Source organism: Balearica regulorum, chromosome 5 (genome assembly GCF_011004875.1).
Source record: "Balearica regulorum gibbericeps isolate bBalReg1 chromosome 5, bBalReg1.pri, whole genome shotgun sequence".
In the NCBI taxonomy this organism is placed as follows: domain Eukaryota; kingdom Metazoa; phylum Chordata; class Aves; order Gruiformes; family Gruidae; genus Balearica; species Balearica regulorum.
Window position 1 is genome coordinate 69,218,883 of NC_046188.1, and position 23,531 is coordinate 69,242,413.

At 53.9% G+C, this 23,531-nt stretch overlaps 1 protein-coding gene across 2 annotated transcripts in view; it reads left to right on the forward strand.

Annotated features, from left to right (window-relative positions):
• KDM2A (lysine demethylase 2A) overlaps nucleotides 1-23,531 on the forward strand; it is a 50,579-nt gene that overhangs the window by 21,708 nt on the left and 5,340 nt on the right. Inside the window, exons 4-17 of one of the 2 annotated variants that reach the window (XM_075755449.1) lie at nucleotides 1,037-1,175; nucleotides 2,389-2,467; nucleotides 3,870-3,916; nucleotides 4,285-4,463; nucleotides 6,069-6,175; nucleotides 6,769-6,862; nucleotides 8,548-8,701; nucleotides 10,538-10,653; nucleotides 11,855-11,981; nucleotides 13,474-13,895; nucleotides 20,792-20,875; nucleotides 22,707-22,973; nucleotides 23,174-23,305; nucleotides 23,392-23,481. In XM_075755449.1, the coding sequence (XP_075611564.1) occupies nucleotides 1,037-1,175; nucleotides 2,389-2,467; nucleotides 3,870-3,916; nucleotides 4,285-4,463; nucleotides 6,069-6,175; nucleotides 6,769-6,862; nucleotides 8,548-8,701; nucleotides 10,538-10,653; nucleotides 11,855-11,981; nucleotides 13,474-13,895; nucleotides 20,792-20,875; nucleotides 22,707-22,973; nucleotides 23,174-23,305; nucleotides 23,392-23,481 (2,037 nt within the window). Of the gene's footprint in view, nucleotides 1-1,036; nucleotides 1,176-2,388; nucleotides 2,468-3,869; nucleotides 3,917-4,284; nucleotides 4,464-6,068; nucleotides 6,176-6,768; nucleotides 6,863-8,547; nucleotides 8,702-10,537; nucleotides 10,654-11,854; nucleotides 11,982-13,473; nucleotides 13,896-18,987; nucleotides 19,328-20,791; nucleotides 20,876-22,706; nucleotides 22,974-23,173; nucleotides 23,306-23,391; nucleotides 23,482-23,531 lie in introns of those variants that run through there. The other variant, XM_075755450.1, reaches the window with a different exon arrangement.

The following is a 23,531-nucleotide window of genomic DNA, read 5'->3' on the forward strand; positions in this document are numbered from 1 at the left end:
ACCGGTGGTGTTGCTGGGGATGTGATGCTGCTGTGCTTCCCTACTGCAGGCAGGTGCCAGCGTCCAGGCCCAGATGTGACAGTAGCTGCTGCATCACCTCCTGCCCCGTCCTGTCCCTGGCTGGCTGCTGGCACAACAGTTGGTGTCACGGCTTTATAATGGGAGCGTCCCTAATTGGGGGAAGTCAGCTTGGCTAATTCAGACCAGGTTGACTTTTATCTGAGGGGATTTAGGGAGCATTCCCACGAACAGCTCTGCTGGAGCACTGCTGGCCTCTGGAAGGGTGGCTAACAGCTGGGGACAGTAATTTCTTCCAGATCCAGCAATGCTACAGGAGGATGTCTGTCAGGAATCCCAGTACAGATGTACTTTTGAGGTCCTCTAAGGAAAGGGTTACTTCCCCCCCCACGCACACAAACAAGGGAATTAACCAACTTTTGTGTACAAGCATAGCCAAAGATGAAAACTTGAGAAATGTCTTCAGCATAAAACCCTTCCTTTATCAGCTGGTGTTCTGGTGGGGATTTAAATTCACAAGTGCCTTTACCTCCAGTGCAGGAAATAATGATGCACCTGTAAAAATGGGAAATGGGTTCTTTTTCCTTTGACCCAGTTATACTGAACCATCTCCCCTCCTCCTGTGTTTCTGTGTTAGCACTCATTAGGAGTGAATTGTCTCCCATACAGCCCAACTTGCACAAATCTGTTGGTTGTAGGAGGAGCAAACGTGATGTTTCAGTGGTATGTTTTGGATCCAGGACAGACATTGCCTAAATAGATCTTCTCTGGCTTGTCTCTCTTGAAAACTGATACCAACAGAGCAAGAGACCTAGTGGACAATATAACTCAGTAATATAGGGTCTCTCTTCTCTGGGAGTAGAAGTGCGTAGGCTTCCTAGGGACGACCTGCTGCAGGACAAGGGCTCCCCCAAAAGCCCTGGCTGAGCTCTGCTAGGTTGAGATGAGGCTCTGGGAAGGGAGCTGGTTCTTCTTCCTGGTCCATAACTCTTACCTTCCTTGTCTGTTCTTTCCTCAGCGTGGCACGATGAGGCGGCGTTATGAGGATGATGGCATCTCCGATGATGAAATTGAAGGGAAGAGGACATTTGACCTTGAGGAAAAGCTGTCCACTAACAAGTTTAACTCCACCTTCGTGGTCTTCATGGAAGGCAAAGGTTTGTGTTGGGGCTGCTGTGCTGCGGTGTGTGCTACTGCTGTCGGTAACCAGACAGCTGCTGTGGTTGACCGCTTCTCCAGTGAGACATGATGTGTGAGATGGCCTTTCCCTGAGCCTTTCGTAGAAAGCTAATAGTGATCGCAGTTGGATGTGCTCTTGTGCATCTGACTACACCCAAAGCCTCCCCGACTGCCAACTTGAAGAGCGGTTACAAGGCAATTGTGGTGTTAATGAAATCCTTTCCCACTGTCCTGCATTTTGCTGCCTTTTACTTTACATCTTCCTGTAAAGTTGGGAAAACTGTCTGCTGTTCACGCCAGTTCTGTCCTTTCCTCCGCTGTACGCAAGTTTAGCGGTTTAACCCAAGCGATGCAGAGCAGGCGGGGGACGTTTCTACTCGCTCCCGTGCGAATCCTGCGGCAGTCAGCAAGCAGCTTGAAGGCAACGTGGGGCATATCGGTAGAGGATCAGCTCAAGCCTGCTAAGCTCCCCTGCCCCAAGGACTTGTAACAGGGAGTGTAGTGGGGAAATGGCATGGAAGCTGCTCAGTCTGGAAAGTGATGAGCCAGTCTGCAGTACCGCAGACTTGCTGGGACACATGGCAGCCAGGAGTGAGAGGGTTCGCCTGGGTCAGCACCTGTAATTGCAGCCACATGTCTACTAGATGCTTAATTCAAAGACTGTGTGGGATCTCTCCCTTTTCTTTCACCACACATACAACTCAGTGGTATGTCTTTTCACCACACAGCCAGTGCAAACCTCATGAGGATTTGCCGTGAGGGAGGAGCGTTTCTTCAAGGCCTCTCTTGCTTGGCTGTGAGCTTCTTAGGGAAGTGAGGACCAAAAATCTGTGCTGTTCCCCTGCCTGGTGCAGCCTGTTGGAGCAAACTCCTGCCTCCCTGGGGGGCCTGTCTGAGGCTTGTCAGCAACACGCACCATGCTGCTCGCAGAACTGACGCAAAGGAGTTCCAAAAATCTCCAAAGGGGTGTAGAAATAGCAAGGAACAGGGCTTTCTTTTGCTGGCTAGCCTTGCCACAGAGATATAAGGAGGTTCTCGGGCCCTGAACAACCTGATCTGAGTCTGAAGTTGGTTTGTCAGGAGCAGGGTTGAACTAGACATCTCCAGAGATCCTTTCTAACCTCAGTTTGTCTATAGTCCTCTGAAGGAATCTCTCCTAACACCTTCTGTCTTCTTTTCTCCCCGCACCAGACTTCACAGTTGAATACATCCAGCGGGGCGGCCTGAGAGACCCTCTCATCTTCAGGAGCTCTGATGGCCTGGGGATAAAGTAAGTGCCAGGGGCACAGAGCGATAGATGACTCTGGCCCGATTTCTTGCCTCCCCACGTTGTGTGGGTTCTGATCCTGGTAGCTGGATCCACGCTCTGCCAAGTTGGTATGACTGTGTCCCATCCACGCTGTACTTCTCGTGCAGTGAGGAGAGAAATATCTTCCGCCTCAGTTATCCTGTTCTTACTAGTCTGCTTGGACTTAAAATGAGAGGACTGAATTGGCTGTAGGTGATCCCGGTCCAACCAAATGTCTGGAAAGTCCCGCTGCTGCTCTGATGCAACATCTGGCTGAGTTTCTTTCCTACTAATATAGGCATCTATTGCCAGAGAGTCAAGCAATTTGTAGTATTTCTGGCATTTTCCAGAATTCCAACCTGATTTGCCCAACACAGTTACTTCTAACCTGCCATCCCTCTCTCTTGCTACAGTGTAAAGTTTACACTTTACACTCTTTGAGTGTAAAGCTGTACTGATGCAAGACTTTATGCTGGTTTGTGACGTTCATATAACCCCACACTATGGGGTGGTAGATGTAGTTTTAAGGCAAGTAATACTACGTCAAAACGTTACAGCTGTCTTTTACAAAATTAAAAAAAAAAGCTGATCTGATCCAGTGTTTCTGTTGGGTTGGGCTTTTTTTTTTGGTTTTGATTAGTAGGAAAGTTAGAGGAATAAATTAGCCCCAGTAAACTTTGTCAGAGCCAATATCAGCAACACTGCTCTTAACTTCCTCACCTGGCTGTGAACGGATGGGCAACACCTCATCCAGGGCACGATGTACTGTACTGTGGTGAATTAAATAGGAACTTGTGCTGGGCTCAGTTTTAACTGCTGGGTGGTTTGGGAGGGCACAGATTTGATACTGAGAGTTACAGTGTGGGTGAAACTGGATTTCTCCTGAGCTTTTGGTTATTTCTCTGGGTCAAGAGCTGCTTGAATGGCTGCCTGCCCGTTCTGCCTGTGACAGCAGTGTTTGTACAGATAAGTATGCCAGTACAAACAGTTAGAGTAATTATGCTGTGTCAGTGAAATATACTGCTTGTACTGGTCTGGCTATGTCCTTTATTTTAGGATAATTCATAGGAGCAGTCTTTAAAATGAGAGCTAGGATTGCTTGCTCGTTTGCCAGAAGCCGCTGTACGACAGCTCATGCTCTAGAGATGGTATATCTTATTCCCAAATCTGCTTCCCTTGCCAGCAGCTGGGCCCAGTGTTTTACTCCAGCACTCAGCCCAGACCTGTGCCCCCAGAGATCTAGTTGCATGGTCTTCACCTGCACCCAGGAGGCAAAAAGAAGCACAATAGAATTTTCAGGGTGCCAGTGCTGGGGTTACAGGTGGGAAGGGTCTGCAAACAGAAGCACTTCGTGATTTTTTTTAGCAAGGTGTTTCTCCTGCAGGATGCCAGATCCGGACTTCAGCGTGAATGATGTGCGGCTGTGTGTCGGTAAGTGTCCAGGGACCACAGTGCACCACTGTTCTGCCCTGGGCTGGTAGGGAGGGATGGGGAGAGCCATAGGGTTTATCAGAGCTAGAGGTCTGGTTTTGTGACTCCCCTGGTGTGCAGCTGGTGGAACCTGAGCTGTCCTTAGCCAGTGGGTCACAACTCTTACCTGCTTGAGGTGTCCAGTTTGACCTGAAGCAGCTTCTGTTTCAATGTGGGTACGGAAGAAGATGAAGTTATGGGAGAGGCCAAGACATCACGCTTACATGGGTGGGTTTTTTGAGGAAGGATTTCATGTCTCCTGGAGTGTGTCTTCTGGGTGGTCCATTGTGCACAGGGACAGTTTCAGTGACGTCTGTCTGTTCTGGCAGGGAGCCGACGGATGGTGGATGTCATGGATGTGAACACGCAGAGGGATATCGAGATGTCCATGGCACAGTGGGCACGCTACTATGAAACACCGGAGGCTGAGCGGGAGAAACTTTACAATGTCATCAGCCTGGAGTTCAGCCACACCAAACTGGAGAACCTGGTGCAGAGACCCGCTACGGTGAGCATGGTGGTTCTTCCGCAGGAATGTCCTTTCCTTTGTGCCTGTGGTCCTCTGTAGGCAAGGTACAGCCTGGAACTTGAATGTGGGAGGAGAGGGGCTGCTCGTAACATGCATAGGCTCAGCCAGGGACATCACTGCTGTTCTCTGGAAGCTGCTGGAGCTCATCCTGTGTCTGACTCGGACCTCATCTGCTACAGCTGATCTCACAGTCAGGCTGGGGCTGCCCAGCCTCTGCATCCCTCAGCTATAGTGACCATGGTCAAGTCCCTGGCGTTTCATTCTGCAGAGGGCTGACTTGTTCACTGGCTGTCAGCAATTAGAGAAATGGAAGTGACTGGCTGAGGAATAGAGTGAATTAATCTGCTCCTGCTGGCTGGTGATCAAGAACAGGCACAGAGTTTGAACAAGCACCTGAGTTTGAATAGAGAGGTCAGATTTACGCTCAGCCACGTGAGTGTTGGGGACAGGATGGGGACACTGGCTTCCAGCCTCTCCTAGTTAGCTGGATTTCACTGTCTGCCAAGACTTTGGCTGTCATTCAGTCTTGGGCCTACCTTCCCTCAGTGCTGCTCTGATGCTTGGTGCAGAGCCCTCTCCTGCATCCCATGGCAGCGATCAGCTCTGTAGTGGCTAAAGAAAGGTGCAGAGCAGAGGTGGCTTGCCATAGTGCATGGCCAGGTGTAAAACTCCAGCAGGGCCTAAATTGGACAGCAGAGCTCAGCAGTGCTTGCTGGATTTTGAAAGATTAGCTAAAGCCTGGATGCTGGTTGAGCTTTGTGGTTTCCTTGGTGTTTGGAAACCATAGTCCCGTTAGGACAGCAGCCCCTTGTTCAGCTGGGACTCCAAAGGGTTGTGCAGCATGACAGGGAGCTGCAAACTGCTGAAATCTTCGAGGGCAGAGGAGGCCAAGACTGGAGGTGTGCTGGAAGGGGGGCAGGAGGAAAACTGGTCACCCTTACTGAAGTGTGGAAGATGGGATGGACATCCTGAACTCCCTCTGCAGTTGATGGAGAGGAAGGGGCAGCTCTGTAGGGCCATTCACTTCTCTCTGTTAACTGTAGAGGGAGCCTGGACATCTCTACCTGTTCTGGCTGTCCTGAAGCTTAGCAAGTTGAATCCCACCCTAGCAGATGCTGCCCAGCATGTTTTTATGTAAGGCCAATGCATAGTAGTTTCTGTCTAGCCTCTAAGTAGAAGACCAGCACCCTGATACCATGCTTGAGATCTCACTGTGGTCCTAGAGTGCTTTGACATGTTGGGATTGCACCAGTGGCATCGGGAAGGATGCTGGCATGTGGGGGGGACACCAAAAAGGGGACATCATGGCAAATGAGCTAACACCACAGCTTGCTTCCCTCCCTCCCTCGGTTCTATCGTTTGTTGTGGGTGTGTTCCGAGCTGGGCTGGCAGTCTGTGTGCAGCACCGCAGTGTCTCTGGTGGGCCAAGTGCAACCTGCATCTCACGAGTGCCCAGCCGTGTGTGAGCAGTGGGCTTACCAGGCAGGCAATAGGTGTTTTAGCTTCCAGAACAGCCTGAGGGTAGCAAAAGAGGTTACTGTGCCTCTTTCATCTCTGCTCACGTCTCCCACCTTTCTGCTGTAGGTGGATTTGATTGACTGGGTTGATAACATGTGGCCCAGACACCTGAAGGAGAGTCAGACAGAATCTACGAATGCTATCCTGGAGATGCAGTATCCAAAGGTGCAGAAGTAAGTGACTTCCTGAGCTGTTCCAGTGGCGGCAGGCAGCAAAGCATCGCTTGGAAGAAAACTGCCCGAGGGAGAAGCAGTTTGTACCGAGGGGAAGTGGGAGTAACAGTCCGCTTTTTCAGTGGTTGACACCTGCAAGGACATTGCAGTTAGTTATTTAAACCCCTGCCAAACGCTGCGTGGAAGGGTAGTTGTGTGGCTCCTAGGAGCTCACTGTGCTTTGGGGAAACTCTTGGTGTTCACCACCTCGAGACGTCTAAAGTCAGTTGAGCTGCTAGGCGCTCTCCATCCTGCCCTGTAAGCCAGACTTGTGACATGGGGATTTCTAGAGCTGCTGGGTAAGTAGAAAAGCTCTCCTCTTGGCTGGGCTATGTCTTTTTTGTGGCGATGTGACATAAATCCAAAGTGAGCTCTCCTGCAAACCACCACCTCCCTGCAGCTAAAGTGCTTAGAGCTGCAGTAATTGGCTTCTGGCACTGCTCTGAGCCATTGGCCTGGGTTTGGGCAGCCCACTCCCTTTGAATATGTTGTATCTGCTCTAAAATGTGGATCACCGCTCATTTTCACCTTACCGTCATCTTGTTTTCCACCAGGTACTGTCTGATGAGTGTCAAGGGCTGCTACACAGATTTCCACGTGGACTTTGGTGGTACTTCTGTGTGGTACCACATCCACCGAGGGGGAAAGGTAGGAGAGCAGTCCCTGTTGGGACAAGTTACAGGTGCTTTAGGAAAGTGGCTTTTGGTCTCTTTGAACTGAAGGTTAGTGACAGGTCTTCACTACAAAACCCCTTGGGTGGTTTCTGGTGAGAAGTAGCTCTGAAACAGTGTCAGATTTGAGCTGCTTGTCTGGAGTCACTTTCTGTAGCCGAGCCCAGGAAAACTGAGCCCCAGGCTCCATCGAGTTTGGTTACACCTTACAGGTGAGGATGTTGTATTTGTTGTCTTAGCTTTCAGAAAACAGATTTGTGGTAGCCTGGGTGCTGTATCACTGAAGGAGCCAGCTAGTACTTGAACAATTAAGTCAGACACCCTAGCTAGCACTTCTGCTGCTGTAGAGAGCAGAGTCATGTTCAGAGCGTGGCACCTAGTCAGTATGAAGTCCTTGCTGGGAAAACCTCCCCTCTGACTGCCGTTGGGTGTGTGTGGCTGCCGTCGTGTGATTCAGTCCATGCTTTAGCATTACCACTATTACAGCATGGAAGAGCTTGCATTCAAGTTTTTGCTAGCTGCAGTTGTCAGCTCTACTGTAGTCAAGGAAACTTTGCACTGCTGTCCAGGGAGGGTGGCAACGCAGACGCTCATCATGGTACATTTGAATCAATGCAGTTGGAGCAGTAAAAGCTGGTGGTAGCTCGGTTTAGTAGTATTAGGAAGAGCTGATGTGGAGGAAGGTATCCTGCAGTGCAGAATTTACCAAAGACAGGTCCCACCTCCTGCCCGGTGAAATGCACCTAGCTCCGAACTTAACCCCTGTGGGCAGTTAGACCTCACTGCTTCTGATAAAAACCATCAGCCATCTAGGGCTGAATTCATCAAGGAGCCAGGAGGTAAGAAAGGCTGCCTGTGGTGGCTGGGCATCCCCTGAGAAAGAGCCCTGGACAGCGTCAGGATAGGGAGCCCTTCGCTTGGAGCTGCTGCGAGGGAACTGTCCAGCTGAAGGCAGCTGGATGGGCTTCCTGCACAGTCAGTAAAGGTGGATCGCTAGGAAAAACACCTCTTCTTTAGGATAAGTCCTGGGCAACTATTCCATCCTGTCTTTCTCCACTGACTTAGACTAGTTTCAGGGAAGGCAGCAAACTCTGCCCCACCTGAAGAATCCACCTTTCCTTGCAAAGGAGATGTAGCTGCCAGACTTCCCCAGCGATTCCAATGGTTTGTGGCTCCCCCAAAGGACAGGTTAAACGTCTCTGAAGAGCCAGGTTGGGGATGGATATCTGCTTGCCACCTGTGCTGCATGGAGCCAGACAGGTGTAAATCTCTAGTTCAATTGTAGCTCTTACTAACATGGCAGAAATACGCAGGTAAATATCTCCTTTGTCTCTAATACTCTGGTGTCTTCGGTGGGCTTTGCATCTCTTGACACTCATGTTGTAAATAATGCCTTACAGAGCGTCCCAAGCTCAGTCTACCTGCGGTGCTCCATGCATCAGGTCAGGAAGGACCTTGTTCAGCAACTTGCCCTCTCAAACAGGAAAGCTGTTTAGGTCACTTTACTGGGAATTTCTGCAGGCTTGCATCCTCTGTGGATGGGGAGAAGAAGAGATTTAGATGTCTGGAGAGGGCACAGGGCAGGTTTGGAAGAAGCAGGGGGTAGTCAGTAGCTGTTTAATTACGCAATGACTTACGTACATGTGTTGTCTTTATCTGCAGATCTTCTGGCTGATCCCTCCTACTCCCCAGAACCTGGAGCTCTATGAAAACTGGCTTCTCTCAGGGAAGCAGGGAGACATTTTTCTTGGAGACAGAGTGTCAGAGTGCCAACGCATCGAGCTCAAGCAGGGCTACACATTTGTCATCCCCTCAGGTACTGCAGGGTGGGCAGGTGCATCCTGGTCTTTGCCAGGGTTGTGGCAAGAGGCTGAAACTCCTGGAACACGAGGAAAATCGGAACAGGCGGGATTTAGCTTCCTCCCTCATGAGTTAACTGGGAGAGGGAGGTGCGATGTGACTCCGTCCTCTTGTTTGCCAGCTCCCAAAACATGGCTGTCGTGGCACTGTGGATTCAGCCCAAGCGACAGGAAAGCTGTGACTGGCTTACATCAAGCTTGATCAATTATTAAAGGAGGTTTTCCCAGAGCTGGTCATGTTGACATGAGGAGCGGTGCACGTTGAGGACAGAGGCTGGCCCAAGGCAGCACAGCTCCTCAGCTGCCAGGGTCGCTCGTGAAATCTCTGCAGAGTTATGTTCAAATTGCAAAGCGAGGAAGGGAGCCAGTGTGTGAGTTTAAGGAACAAGGTGACTGCTCTGGACATGAGGAAAGACAATTGAAGTCTGCATGTACTGGAGATATAACTGGAAGGTATACAGCTAGAAGCAAGTGTTGGAAAACTCTGAAACCCAATAGGGAGCTGGGAAGCAGTAACATGGAGGGACTGACAGGTAACTGCTTTGCAGAGGGCTTGGGCAAGGAGACTTTGAGGTTGGGAGTGGGAACACTCTCAAAAGTTAAGAGAAATCTTTAGCCTGACTTGGTTTAGCAAGCAGAATAATTGGAGGGCGTCAGCAATGTCTTGCATGCACAGTTAGTACGGTGCTGTGCCAGAAAACAGTGAAGGCAGAAGAGAGGAGGCAGGTGAAAAGCAGCTTAACTTGGTTGTTTGCAAGGACTGGCTCACAGCCTTTTGGAACCTGCGGTAGAGACCTGGGACGTCTGTAAAATGTTGTGCTTGCACTAGGGAATATTCCCTTGCAAGGAGAAAGATTGTTGCATCCTTTTGAAGGCTTCTAATAAAACTGTTGCATAAGAGTTGTGTCCATAAGACTGTCTCAGATGTCAAAGGCTACTGTAACCTGCTGTTTCATCTCCAGCAGCAGTGCAGGAATAAGCTGTGTTGTAGTTTACAGCAGGACCAGGAAGTGAAAACACCAGGGATTGCACAAGTTACTCATTTGAGTCCTGTTATCACAACTGACGCTTCTTTTGAATTGAGTTGCCTTGCCCTAAGGAAACCCATGCTGGAATTCCCAAAATGTTGGGCTTGGCTGGATTGCTTAGCTTTGGAGATAACAGAGCTGGGAGTTGAGTTACTTTGAGGGGTTTTTTTTAATTGTTCAGACAGACTTTGGAAGACTGTTTTCCTTGTTGCTGGTGTTCTTAGGCCTAGCACAACTAGAAAGCAACTTTGCAGAGACACCAGGATGACAAAGAGCTATGGACAGGAGGTGGACACAGGCACATGTGCCACCACAGGAGGATGCGAGGCCAGATTCGCAGGTGCATTTGAGTCCCCAAGTACAAGTCTGTCTCTAGTTCTTAGATGAGTCAAGTGAGTATTGAGTCATTCAGTAGTGATGCCTCAGAAGGGGTGGATATTGTTACTGTAATGCAGCAATGTCTGTCCTCCTCAAAGAGCTGGTCCCATTGTAGCCCCCCGCTGCTACTAGGGCTGGCTGATGTGACAAGGGGTCAGTAGCTAGGCTGTGTTTGCCGCTAACCTGGATGCAGGTGAAGGGTGCAAATGTCAGGGTGAACTTAGCTGAGCAGCGTGAAGGTTGTGCAGATCTAGCAGCCCTGCTCTGAAGAGCACAGTTTCTAAGAGATTGTAAAGGAATTGAATTAGTAGGGACTGGGCTGTCAATTGTGACACCTTGACCTCACCTAGTTGCTCAGAGGGATTCTTCAAACTCTTTCTCTCCAAGGTTGGATCCATGCTGTGTACACTCCCATGGACACGCTGGTTTTTGGAGGCAACTTCTTACACAGTTTCAACATCCCTATGCAGCTCCGGATCTACAGCATCGAAGACCGCACCCGGGTAAGGACCTGCGGGAGAGCTGGGAGTACGTGGCCTCCTGGGGTGGTGGGGAGGTTGCAGCCAGGAGTGGTGGTTGAGTCTCATCCTGTGAGCAGATTGTTCAAGCTCCAGTTGTCTGTGAGACGTCCTAGCCTGCTAAATGTTCAGGCACGAACTTGGGCAGAGGGATGGCCTGCAGTGGGCACTAAGGCTTGTTATGTTCCTTTGTACTGCCTCCAGTCTGACACCAGGCTTCCAGGGGATCTGGAAACCTTGCTGTGAGTGTGATGGAGACCTCCCCTGGTTGCCTGAAGAGGAAGGCAGCAACATGTCTGTGGGAGTGCATCCACCGTGTTGCCTCTTCCCTTACCTGGCTGCCTTCTGCTGCTGCTTGGTGTTGATCTTAGACCTTGAGGTGGTCTAAGATGACTGAAACTAAAGGCTTCCTAAGGTCTAGAGCAGAGAACGCTGTTGGCAAGTGGGTCTTCTTGCTTGCCTCTTGTGGAGATGTGGGTCCTGCAGTGCTCAGCTCCTCCAGAGAAGCCTCAGGACACGCCTGGCCTCTCCAAAGCGGTTCAGGGTGCTGCAGCAGGCAGGACCTGTAGGTTAGCACTCCCATGTCATGCCATCATCCAGAGCAGCTGAGACACAGGACAACGGAGTGTGTGCTGCTCCACCCCAGGCAGTGTCACCTCAGGAAGGTGTGAGGCAGGCAGCAGGGTCAGGGGCATCTTCTGCCTGCATGTGAATTGCTGGTGCTGATGTGACAGAGCCCCAGCAGCACTCTGCTGAATAGCTGAGCTGGTAACATCTGTCTTAATAGACTAACCCTTTCCCTCTGCACATACAAATACTGTCAGATGTTGTGCTGGGGCTTGGGAAGAGGGCTTGAACTGTTCCCTTCAACTGAAATTTTTTGTGGCATCTGCCACTTTTTTCCTTGTACTAATGAGAAGGAGATCTGGTGGGGAAGAGCTGCAGCCCTAACAAAGAAAAATGGAAAGTGAGTAGTGCCTGGTCTCTGCTCTGCCTGGTGATAATATTCTTCTGCAAGGAGAATTACATCAGGCTGCCAGAAGCATGAATGAAGCTGTTAAACATGTACATAGGTTTCCTGTCTCTCAGAAGGCGATCGCTCTGGTTTGAGGCAGCAGTGTTAAGTTATCTCTGTGCAGCCCTGTGGTGAAGGAGGCCTGAGCAGATCCCCTTCCCTCTTTTGCAGGTCCCAAATAAGTTTCGTTATCCCTTCTATTACGAGATGTGTTGGTACGTGCTGGAGCGCTACGTCTACTGCATCACCAGCCGTTCACATCTGACCAAGGACTTCCAGAAGGAATCGCTCAGCATGGGTAAGCCCCCTGCATGGGCTGTCCAGCCCTTGTTCCTTCCTCACCCGCCTCAAAGTGGTTTCTTGCACCCTCCTGCTGGGGTACAGTCTGGCTCAGCAGTGCGGCGGGCAGGGCAGGGCTGTGTGGGAAGAATTTGGGACCATCGCTTCCTCAATTTCACAAGGTGGTTTCTTTGGGTATTTCCTCTCTTTTCACAGTTTGCTGTACTGAGCAGAGGGCATTGCAGACTAGCTGAAGGAGGTGCAATTTATTTCTTTTCCTTTGAGCAAGAAGTCAAAACTAGCCAGACTTTTGCTTCCTCCTTTGCCTGTGCGACAGGCCAGGTTCCTTGCAGCTGCAAAACCAGCGTACGAGTTCCTGGCCTTGCTGGTGCACACAAAGTCTTTGACAGAAGAGGCGGAGGGAAGTTGCAGTAACCACCGCTGTGCTGTGGGCTGCGGGGCAGTAATGTTTTCTTGCTGATCAGGGCCTTCCTGCACGCAGAGTTTTAAAGTTCCGTCAAGGGTTATGTGCAAGGGAGTGCAGGGAGTCTTTTGCAAAAGGAATGTTTGGCCTCCTCACAGCCAAGGCATGTGGGGCCTGATTTCTTACCGAGACCCTTCCTCAGAGTGGGAGAGCAGCAGATAGCCTCCACCCAAGGCCCTTGAAGTAAATCTCTCTGCTCTCTCCTAAGAGGCTGTAAATGCTGACTCCTGGGCGCTTCTCCTCGCAGCCACAGCCTCTTCGGGACTTCGATTTCTGTCCAAGGGGCCCTAGCAGAGGGACACGGCTCCCGACTCTTGTCATCTTCCTGTACCCCCCTTGAGATCTCCCTCAGCACTTGGTTTAGGAAAGGCTGTCACTGTTGTCGTCATGCCTGGGGGCCTCCAGTGCTTCCATCGCCTTTTCGGTAGCACTGAGAACTAGCACAGAGAGCTAAAAGGAAGGGAGCAGGAGAAGCCCCTTCCCTTTTACCATCAGGGAAGGGTGCTTTGCCATGCACAATCAGGCTCAGAGACCTTGCGGTCATCTAGTAAGTCCATGTCCTCTTTCTCCCATCGTGAAGGCAGGATCAAGGTCCCAGGACCAGATGGCTGGAGATCCCAAGTCCTCCAAAGCAAAGTCAGGTTGGACAGGGCTTTGAGCAACCTAAAGTAGTGAAAGATGCCCCTGCCCATGGCAGGGGGTTGGACTAGATGATTTTTAAAGGTCCCTTCCAACCCAAACAATTCTATGAAATTCAGTCTAGGGTGTTGCTGTCTCCTTCTCTGGGCAATTTTCCCGTGTCCTGTGCCTCATCCTCCCACAAAAGGAGCCAGGAATGGGAAAGGGTTTTAGCTGTTCTTTTCTAGCCACTCTGTGCCCCATCGTTTCTTCTCTCCTTGTCCCCGTGCGTATCTGTTGCTCCGGCACCTGTGGTAACTGGCGGGGGAATCCTCTAGAAACCAAACAGCTCCTGCAAGTGATTGTCTGGCCACTGTGCTCTTCTCTCACTCTTTCTCCATCATGGCAGATATGGAGCTGAGCTCCTCAGACTCAGTAAACATGGAAGAGGAGGAGGAGGAGGAAGAAGAGGAGGATGCAGCAGGGAAGGAACCCAGGCGACCAGTCACAAGACGGTCCATTCTCACCAGCCCCATAGCCAACGGTGCCAATGTGGACTATGATGAACTGGGCAAGAGCTGCCGGAGCAGCCTGCCGGGTCTGAAGAAGACCCCATCTATAGACTCTTCCGACTCCAGCCGGGGCTCCCAAAACGGCCAGGCCTGGGACCCCAACGGTGGCAGCCCACGCAAGAGCAGGAAGGTGCACCTGACGCAGTTTGAGCTGGAGGGGCTGCGCTGCCTCGTAGACAAACTGGAGTCGCTCCCTCTGCACAAGAAGTGTGTTCCTACCGGCATTGAGGATGAGGACGCCCTCATCGCTGACGTCAAGGTACGTAGGCGTGAGGGAGCCGCAAGCGCTGCCGTTCCTCGGGGCTGCCAGGGTGCATCCGCTTTCTTGCAGCATTAGAGGTGGAAAGGCATTTTCCTACAGGGAAACTGCACTTGACTCTGACTGTACCCCTGTCCTGAGGGGCAGGGGGGTGATGTGTCTGCAGCCTTGGTGTCCTCTTTGTTCTCTACACAAGGCTGATGTTGCACCAGCTGATGCTCAGGGACAAGCCCTGGCTTGGATTTTGGGTTGGGGCTAGCAGGAGCAGTAACTGCTCCCAGGCTGAGACTCCTCTGGGGACCCTCTGGGCCCTGTCTGGGTCCTTTACGGTTATCGGCGCAAGAGCGCTTGTTTGCGGTGCAGTTCGTTTCCCGTCCTGGCTGTGGACTCCTTGGGCTGCTGGACACCGTGACAGTTGGAGCCTTTTCCTTGCCCCAGGTGGATTTGGCCTTGTTTCTTTGGGCTGTTTGCACAGGATGTGACCTTAGGTTATAAAAGACTTTTCCTTCCCCTCCCTGCACTGCTTTACACCCTGAGCTGTGTCTGCCAGACTTGTTGTGCTGACTCCGTGAGCTTTGGTGTTTTAACACTGAAGAGTGTCAGCCTTGCTCTATTCCCCAAAAGTCCGTTTTAGTCCCTAAAACCACAATTCTCTTCTGCTCCCTTCCTTGCTGATCGTGATCTGTTCAGCTGCTTGTCTGTACCGAAGCAGACATCCAGACACAGCCATGGGTGTATCCTGGTATTTGCCATCATGTTTCTTTTCCAAGTGCTGTCTCCTGATTATTTTTTCTTTTCTTGTGGGTCATTTGGTAAATTCGGTGCTCTCCTGCATTTGGAGCAGAGGGTGCAGCTCTGGGTTTGCAGAGTGGATTGTCATTTGTAGGCCAATCTCTGGTGGTGCTTGGCTGTGGGAGTGGGAATAGGTGCAATTCTGGTTTCCTGTGGCTTTTTCAAGTGCGCTGTGTGTGCCGTGGCCTAAAGGTTCGCAGTGCGTGTGATTCTGAGCCACTGCGGACCATATGATGCTCTGGAGAAACTCACACCGAGCTGCGAGCGTAGCGTTTCACCCTTGGACTGAGAAGGGGACACCAGTGTCCTGCGTTGGGTGTTTTGAAGGCAGAGCATTCAATGTCATCGGTGTTCAGCTGGGTTGTGAGACCTGTTCAAAGGATTTGTTACGTTCTGGAGCTAATGGATCTGTGGCTTTGACGTGACCCACCAGCCCCTGTGTCCAGTTGTACCTCACAGATGAATCTGTGGGTGAAAGTCCCCGCAGTCTGGTCAGAGCCAGCAGCTTCCCTGAAGGACTTGCTCCTTAAAGCTGGCTGTTCTCTGAGGTTCAGAGGTATCCTGAGCTGCAGGACTCTGTCCCTCAGGACCATCAGCCTCCCAAGTAAAGCCTGTGCTACAGGGCCTCCTCAAGGCATGAAGATCTGTAGCCATCAGACTGCAGTGGCTGGAGAAGACAGGACAAGTTTGTCAAACTACAGCAAACCTCTACTTTCAAAACTTAGATTTTCCTTAGGGGTGGTGGAACTGGCAAGTGTAAGTAGGCTTATAAATCCTGAAAAGGGATAAGACATTCCTTGCTAAACCTTTTAACTGGTCTGCTCACTGAAAAGCTTGATGAGTGAAGGTCTAATTTTCAATATCAACAGCTTATATGGAGAGCATGTTACTTTGGTTTGTTTTTTTTTTTTTTTAGGCAGGACAAGTTGTTACCAAGCTAGAGGCGGGAAGTGGCTATCCATGCATCTGTAACTCGTGATGTGGGATACAGATCCTACTTCAGTCATGTTCCCTATGTAGGCTTCAGTGTAACTCTCTCCTTTAACAGCTTTTGTGTTCTTGCACAACTGTAGCTGACTTCCCAGAACACAGTCCTGGCTGTGTGTAAGCACAGCCCTTCCCTCCTCTGGTCTTGTTCTGGTGCTCCTGCCTTCCCTCCCAGCTCTGAGGCATGATCCGTGCGGGATCCCTCATCCTGCAGCACAGACCCGGATCCCTTCTGTTCATCCTCTGTTTCTGTTTATGTGCTAGTAGAGAACTACAGCCTAATCCATTTTCAGTGACTTAAGCTAAAGAAAAAGTAGTACATCCTCCACAGCATCTTAGCCTGACTCTGGGACCGTCAGTCTCCAGCAGGTATTCTTACCCTTACGACACCAAGTGAGGTCATTAATGGACCTGGGATCTGGCCAGCAGGACTGTTGGGAAAAACCCATTCTAGACAAGCACAGAACCTAGGGGTTTTCAGCACTCGCCAACTTAGCTGCTGTCACTACGTAGCTGACTTCGAGCTAAGCAAACATTGCATTGCGGAAGGCTTTTGTGGCTGCGGCCTGCGTGTTCGTTTGGTCTCTCTGCTCCCCAGGATCAGAACGTGGCGTTTTCTCCTCATAGAGCCTGGATATGCAGGTAGTGACCTGGCACCTCGATCTGCCTGTCGGATCAAATGTCCCACCGTGCTTCCTGCCACCTTCTGCTAACTAGTGTCCCCAGGCACAGACCAGGAAAACGCTGCCTTTCCCCACAGCCTGTTGCGTGGCGATCGTGACTTCAGGATGCCTGTATGTTGGGTCATGTGGAGAAATAAGCTTCTGTGTACTGTCATGAATGGAGCCTGGAGCTGTCACATGGTGGGACATGACGCTTTGGATGTGACAAAGATATGCTTCCAGCTCCATAGCAGGAGGGATTGTCCGTCTGCTGAGACTTTGTAAACCTATCCTAGATAAGGCTGCATCAGGCATCTTGAATGGGAAGAGCATGTTGGCACCTCTGCCTCTCCTTAGCCGTTCTAAGCTTTGCTGTCTCCCTTGGAAAGCTCCTGGTGACAGCACGTTGCTGCTGTCTGAACCAGTGACTAAGAGCTGCTCTCCACTGGCTTAAATGGGAGGTCCCACAGAAATCAAAAAGGTTTCTAGCACTGCCTCAGGAGAAGATCTGCCTTTGTGAAATGAGGTTGTGACACATCACCTTGTAGCACTGATGTCTTCATGAAAAATCTTCATTTGGTGATGCCTCTGTGCATGGTCTGGATTGGGGTCATTGGAAAAATCATTGGCAAAGAGGTGAACTTTTGAGAGGTCCTGTTGTCTTTTGAGTGCTTGTGTCCATCACTTCTGACCCCTCTTGCGGTCTGCTGGTTTCCATCATTTAGGCTTCGGAGGAACGGGATGGTTCACGAGGCTCTGGCTGTAGAGCTGTCAGACCTGCTCTTGGCTGACTTGTGGGGAGCTGAGCCCATGTTGGAACTACTCATTTGCTGCAGTGTCACCAAGCCCTGCGGCCTCCCTAACTGGCACAAACGGGTTATGTTTGGGCCCTGTGTGGAGGTGTTGGAGCACCAAGCATTGTAGAATCAAGAAAAGCCTCTCCCAGAAGTGCAGATCCTGTCTCCAGGACCTCATCTCTGACATTGCCCACGTACCTGGCTCTGTGCTGCTTTGGGTCTCCCCGTGATCAGAGACATCTCACTCCTCTGTAAGCGCACGTTACTCTCCTCGTCTGGTCCTCCTGTGGGTCATATCTGCCTGAAACGTTCCCTGTGCCTCATGCTCTCCTTTCCCTGCCCCAGTAAATCTGCCAGCTGGAATCTGCTTTCCTAAGACAGTTTGTTTCTCCAGGTGCTCATGTCTGAGAGACACAGCGAACATGTCAGCTTGCTGAAGCCCAGGGGATGTAAAAGCGCTGCCAAGCACCTTTGGGAGGAGTGAGTGGTCTCGGGACACTCTACTCCCTTTCCGTGGCCGTGGGGAAAGCGCGCGCAGTCCCCTGTTTGCTGCAGGGCAATGGGACACGGAGAGGACTTGGTGAGGAACAGGGGCTGCTTCCACCAGGGATGGATGAGAAAGGCCAGGGTGGCTTGTGAGCTGTGCTGGAAAGGTCCCCCTCCTTGGTGGGACGGCAGCACTGGCCACGCTCCTGCCTGTGGATCAGATGAGACTAATCCACAGTGTGAAGCGCAGAGCTGTGTACAAAGTTCCCCTTCCCGTGTGAGTGCCAGCAGCGTGACGTTCACGAGATGCCTGATGCTTCCATACTTGCTGCCCAAATGGGAGCTCTGCAGCCAGGAGCACACAGGGTCGAAGGCTTCTCTGCCATCCTGTCTGACCGGGTGTCACCTTGGAGCGCCATCTGATGTGCTTGACCTTGGCAACATGACGGAGGAGCCACCCTGCACATCCTCCACACCGGGCCGGGTGTCCCCAGCGTGATGCAGATGGCGAGATCCATGGAGAGCCGGGGCCGGGGGTGTCATCGGTGGTTCAGGTGGTGACAGTCTGGACCCAGAGTGTCTGGTCGGTGTGGCCCAGTGGCTTCCTGGGCTCTCCAGGGGCAGGAGAGACAAAAGCTGAGGTTGCCTGCAGATGCTTTGGCTGCATCAGGGGTAGGAGTAGTCGCCGTTCTCCAGTGCTGCTTTGGGGAACTTGTTTTATTTTAAGGGTTTCCTCCATTTTAATTGCGATGGTCTGTAGCCAGGTTGGGGGGGTCTCAGGGAGCTGGGGCTGGTTGAGGAGGGGGGGAACCTTGCTTTGCTGGGTATGGGTTTGTCCCCCTCTAGTGGTTAGGTCACCGGTGGCTTTGGGACTACAGCTGCTCCCAAACTTGGCTGACGGGATGTTTGTCAGGGAAGGTTTGCGCATCCAGGTCAGGATGGTGTGGGTGCAGCCCCTGTAGCCCCCATGTTTTGGGCAGCTCATCCCCCTTTGCCTTGATTTAAAAGCCCTTCCTCCCTGCTCCTGCCAGTGGTGTCTCCTAGATCCAGGTCGGTTCGGCTTCCAACAGGAACCCCAAAAACCACTTTGGAGAAGACAAAAGAAAGGCGTCGTGGAGGCTGGGCGTGAGCGGGGCTGGCCAGGGCTCTCCACCGCGCTCTCCCCAGCCTGCCCTGGCCCTGGGGAGCCTGGCCCCGGTGTCTCCGATTGCAGTGGCGGAGGGAGGGAGGAAGGTGGGCCGCGCCGCCGGGGCCCCTGCGCCAATCCGTGCGGCGCCAGCCGCCCGTCCCGGCCCCTCCCGGCTCTGCAGCAGAACGGCTCTGCCCTCTGCTCGTTCGCTCGCTTTTTCTCTTCTGCCATCTTCCCGTTGCAAAGCATTGCTGGGAACCGCATGTGGGTGACGCAGCAGCATTGTTTCAGGCTCAGGAAGCTGCTGCTGCTGCCCAAGGGCTCGGGAGGAGCACGCGGCTGCCAGTGCGGCTGCCGGAGCCGGGGAGGAGCCAGGGGTGCTCGGGGTGGGGGGTGCGACTGCTCCCCCAGTCATGTCCCCGAAGACCAGGGGTCCGGCTCGTGTCCGCTCAGACTGAGCCAGCCCCTGGAGGTGTCTGGGGAGAGGGGGGGGGCCCCCAGCCCTCACAGTGCGGGCACCGAAACAAAGAGGGCTCGGCAAACTTCACCCTAGAGTCTCGGCAGCTCCAGAGGCGCAAGGTCAGGCAGCTGGCAACGCTCGCGGGATGGGGAGGGGACGCGGGGACGCTCTGGACCCAGCCAGGGTGGGAGGGGACCACGGGGGGACCCCTGCTTCCCTGGAGGGGTCCCTGGCTGGTGCTTGGGCTCACCTCTCCCCTCCCCTTCCTTGGGGCGCGCTCGCCGGTGTGCCGAGTTCCTGCCGGCCGGGGGGAAGCATGCGGTGTGTTCGCAGGATCCCCTCCGCCTTGTCCCCCCACCCTGCCAGAGCATTGAGGGGTCAGAAGGGACAAGGGGGCTGTCACCCACCCCAGCTCCGGGCCAGATGCAACCACGGGACCTGGGTGCCCCCCAGCCCCTTGCCCGCCCCCCCCCCCCCCCCAGCCCAAAGCATGCCTGAGCCACTGTCACTCCCCGTGGCACCCCGGGTAGCGGGAGGGAGACTGTGTTTCCCTGCCCACACGCGTGTGTGTGCGTGTGAGCCCCCAGCCCCTGACCTTTCCTTTCAGCGTGTGCTCATGGGAAGGCTGGCGGGGAGGTGGAAAGTCTGTAGGCAGCAGGCTGTGCTGCTGGGGAGCAGAGAGGAGGCCACCGCTTCCTGCCTCCCGCTGCCGCCCCAGAAGGGTGGTGGAGCGCTGGGAAGCCGGGTTGGGGTTCACACCCAGGGAGCGAGCAGTCCCCCCCCGAGGGGGACGCGGGCTGGTCCCTGCCCTCGCCCTGCCTGGCAGCGGGAAGCACGGAGCGTAGGGATGCCGTAGGGATGCCGGCAGGAGGTTCCTGCCAGCGTAGCCATGGCAACGCCAAGTAAATAAAGCACCTTTGCAGTGGGCACGTTGGGGGGGGGGGGGGGGGATGACCGTGGGGAGGGGGGCTGCGGTGGAGGGGTGTGGGGAGCGAGAGGGCTGAAACGGCCGGGCTGAGTGCAGGGAGCCCGCATCCACTGAGAGTAAGGGTGGCTGTCGCGCCGTAGGGCAGCGTGCCCGTCCGGTTGGTGCCGAGGGATCTCTCATGGCAAAGTCAAAGCCAAACCCCGAGGCAGTGCGGGGGAGCAGCTCTTGGCTACCCGGCAGCTTGCGCCAGGCTACGGAGGGGATGCTGGAGCTGCACCCTCCTGCTCCCCTGTGCTTGGGGAGGGTTGCAGATGAGGGGGCGATCCTCATGAATCCTCCTCCGTAAATCCCCCTGGATTGCAAAAGCTTGGCGCTCTCCCCCTACCACCGCACAGCGCGGGGGCCTCGGGGCTGAAACGCAGTTGATGAAAGCGCTCGTGCAGATCGACTCGACAGAGCTTGTCTGTCTAATGTGGGGAGGGATCGTCGCTCGCGGGCGTGGGTAGAGGAGGGCTCCTTCCCAGCCGTGTTTGAAGCATGTTGGCCTTGGCATCTGGTCGGAGCTCGCCTTGCTGGCGGGAGCCCTGTTTCACTCTGCTCACACCTGTGCTTTTTGTTTCTCCCTTCCCCCCTTCATCCCAACTCTCTCCATTAGCTGCTGCTAGAAGAATACGCGAACAGCGACCCCAAACTGGCACTTACAGGCATCCCCATCGTCCAGTGGCCCAAGAGAGATAAGGTAGGAGCTGCGAGGAGGGGACGTGGGTGGGTATCGTGTGCAGTTGAGCTGGTAACTTGCCCTTGGCTGAGTCGCTGACCGCAACTGGAGTGCAGTGGCATCGCCTCCGTGTACCTGCCTCAGGAGGCCGAGCCGGCAGGCAGAAAGGGAGCGTTGCAGAGGCACGCTGTGGGGCACGACCACCTCCACAGCACCGTGGGCAAACCTGTTTGCTGGCAGCGGTGGTCATCTCCCACCCTGCCGGTTACCCCAGCTCAGCTGCCGGGTGGGAACTGGGTCATCCCCAGCCACTCTGCTCTTCAACCTTTCGGTCATGCTCAGAGGAGAGGGAGCTCTGCTGTTGGTGGAAGGGGTGATCCTCCAAAGGGTGCTCTCCTGGCAGCTCTCTGGGGTGATCCTCCAAAGGGTGCTCTCCTGGCAGCTCTCTGGCTTGACAAGAGGGTCCTGGGTGGCGCGAGCGATGTTGTGTGTCAGGGGAATGTATGGCTATTGCGTTCCCCGGGAGATGAAGGTGTGGGGGTTAGTGATCAGCATCAACCCTGCCTGTTCGGTGGGCAGGCCGGCCCCTCACCGCTAGGTGAGCGTGCCCCTTGGGTCCCTGCCCGTGCTGTAGCGTTGGCTCTTGCACCCTTAAGGAAGGCAGCTCCCTCCTGGGGGTCTCTACTGGCACGTAGCAGCCAGCTTCTTAGGAAAGGGACCTTTCAGCGCGCCCCTGCCCTTCGATCTCCAGCTATGCTTATAACCCAGGGCCCAAAGTTGGGCCAAGGCCCAGGCTGAGCTCGCTGGGCAGATGGAGGTGAGGAGCAGCCTGCCGCTGGCCGGCCGGACTTCCCCTCTGCAGGCTGCCTTCCCACAGCTCCCGTAGGTCACTGCTTCCTTCCTGCCAGGAGACGGGCTCACGGGCAGGCGTATGGGAAGAGCATGACCCCATCACACTGGGAAGGGCGGGTAACACCCCGTCTGGAGACAAACAGGCCTCTCGGCTTGCCCTTTGGAGGTGCCTGTGCCTGCCTGCCCTGCCCAAGGGGATCCAGCGTGATTTGTTGGCCCTTGAGCAGCACAAGCATCTCGGGCAGCTTTTCTGGGAGAAGAGACCTGGAGACGTCTGCACACTTTGGATGCAGCACTCAGCTGCTTGGCACATCCCCGACCCTGTCCTTGTACTGCATTTTTTGGGGTGCCTGCCCTTCCCCAAGCCCATCAGCTGTGGTGCAGGCAGCATTGCGGCCGGTCCCGGAAGGATGCTGCAGCCGGCGTGTTTGCTGTGAGGGCTGATGGGACACGTGGTGGCAGGTGTCTGCTGGAGAGCTGTGCCATCTCACCTGCGCTGCAAACAGGGGTGCTCGGGTGTTCCCAGCGTGCCTCGAGCTTGTGGAAAAGAATGACCAGAGCATTTGGGTTGGAGCTGAGCCCTGTCCCCTTGTGCAGCTGGTGGAGGGACCTGGGCGGCACGGAGAGAAGCCGGCCTTTCTGGTAGCCTGGGTGGACTTTGTCATTCTTTGCCCCAGAAGGAAGGAGTGGCTGTTGTTGGAGCACCGCGATGCTTCTGGGACTCAGCAGCCCTCTTCAGACTCGTTTCTGACTGTTGATGGGGGGTGGGAGGAAAGAGAGCTCTTCGTGTGGGGTGGCGAAGGCCAAGCTCGAGGAGAGCTGCCCGGGGCAGCGCCGATACAGGCGCCTTTGTCTGCAGAGAGGTGAGGGAGCGGGGCTGCTCTCCGGCATGTTATCTGAGGTCGCGGCGAGGGAGCTGGGGATCAGAGGCTTTCTGATCCAAGCTGAATGCAGCGGTTCACTTGTCTCACGCCACTCCCCTTTCTCTTTCTGTTGCCAGCTAAAGCTCCAGGCCAGGCTGAGGGTGCGCCTACCCACCATCCCCATCACCAAGCCGCACACCATGAAGCCAACCCCCCGCCCGACACCCGTCAGGCCTACAGTCTCTCCCATCGTGTCGGGCGCCAGGCGGAGACGGGTGCGGTGCCGAAAATGCAAGGCTTGCATGCAGGGCGAGTGTGGCATGTGCCACTATTGCAGGGACATGAAGAAATTTGGCGGGCCTGGCCGCATGAAGCAGTCCTGCGTCCTCCGGCAGTGCTTAGCGGTGAGTCTGTGGCCTGATCCTTTTTTCAGAAGTCTGCTGCAGCCTGGCAGTAACTCTGTGTGGCCGATCAGGATCAGACAGAGGGCAATGTTTGATTCTGGGGGGATAGTTGGCCCCTTCCCCGTGATTTGGGCAATGAGGTAGAGAAGGGGGAAGGCTGTCTCACCTTGCCCTGGTTTCACCCCTGCTTTCCTTTGTAGCCCAGGCTGCCTCACTCGGTCACGTGTGCACTTTGCGGGGAGGTGGATCAGAACGAGGACTCGCAGGACTTTGAGAAGAAGCTCATGGAGTGCTGTATCTGCAACGAGATTGTTCACCCTGGCTGCCTGCAGGTGAGCAGCGCGGGCCCCGGGGCGGGGCAGAGGGGGGGCTTGGCTGTGGGGAAGGACTGTTGCTGACTGTCCTCTTCCCTTTGCAGATGGATGGGGAAGGGTTGCTCAACGATGAGCTCCCAAACTGCTGGGAGTGCCCCAAATGCTACCAGGGTGATGACGCAGAGAAGGGCCAGGTAGGAGGCGAGCTGTGCCGTGGCAGGGCGGGACGTGCGTCCTCCACCCT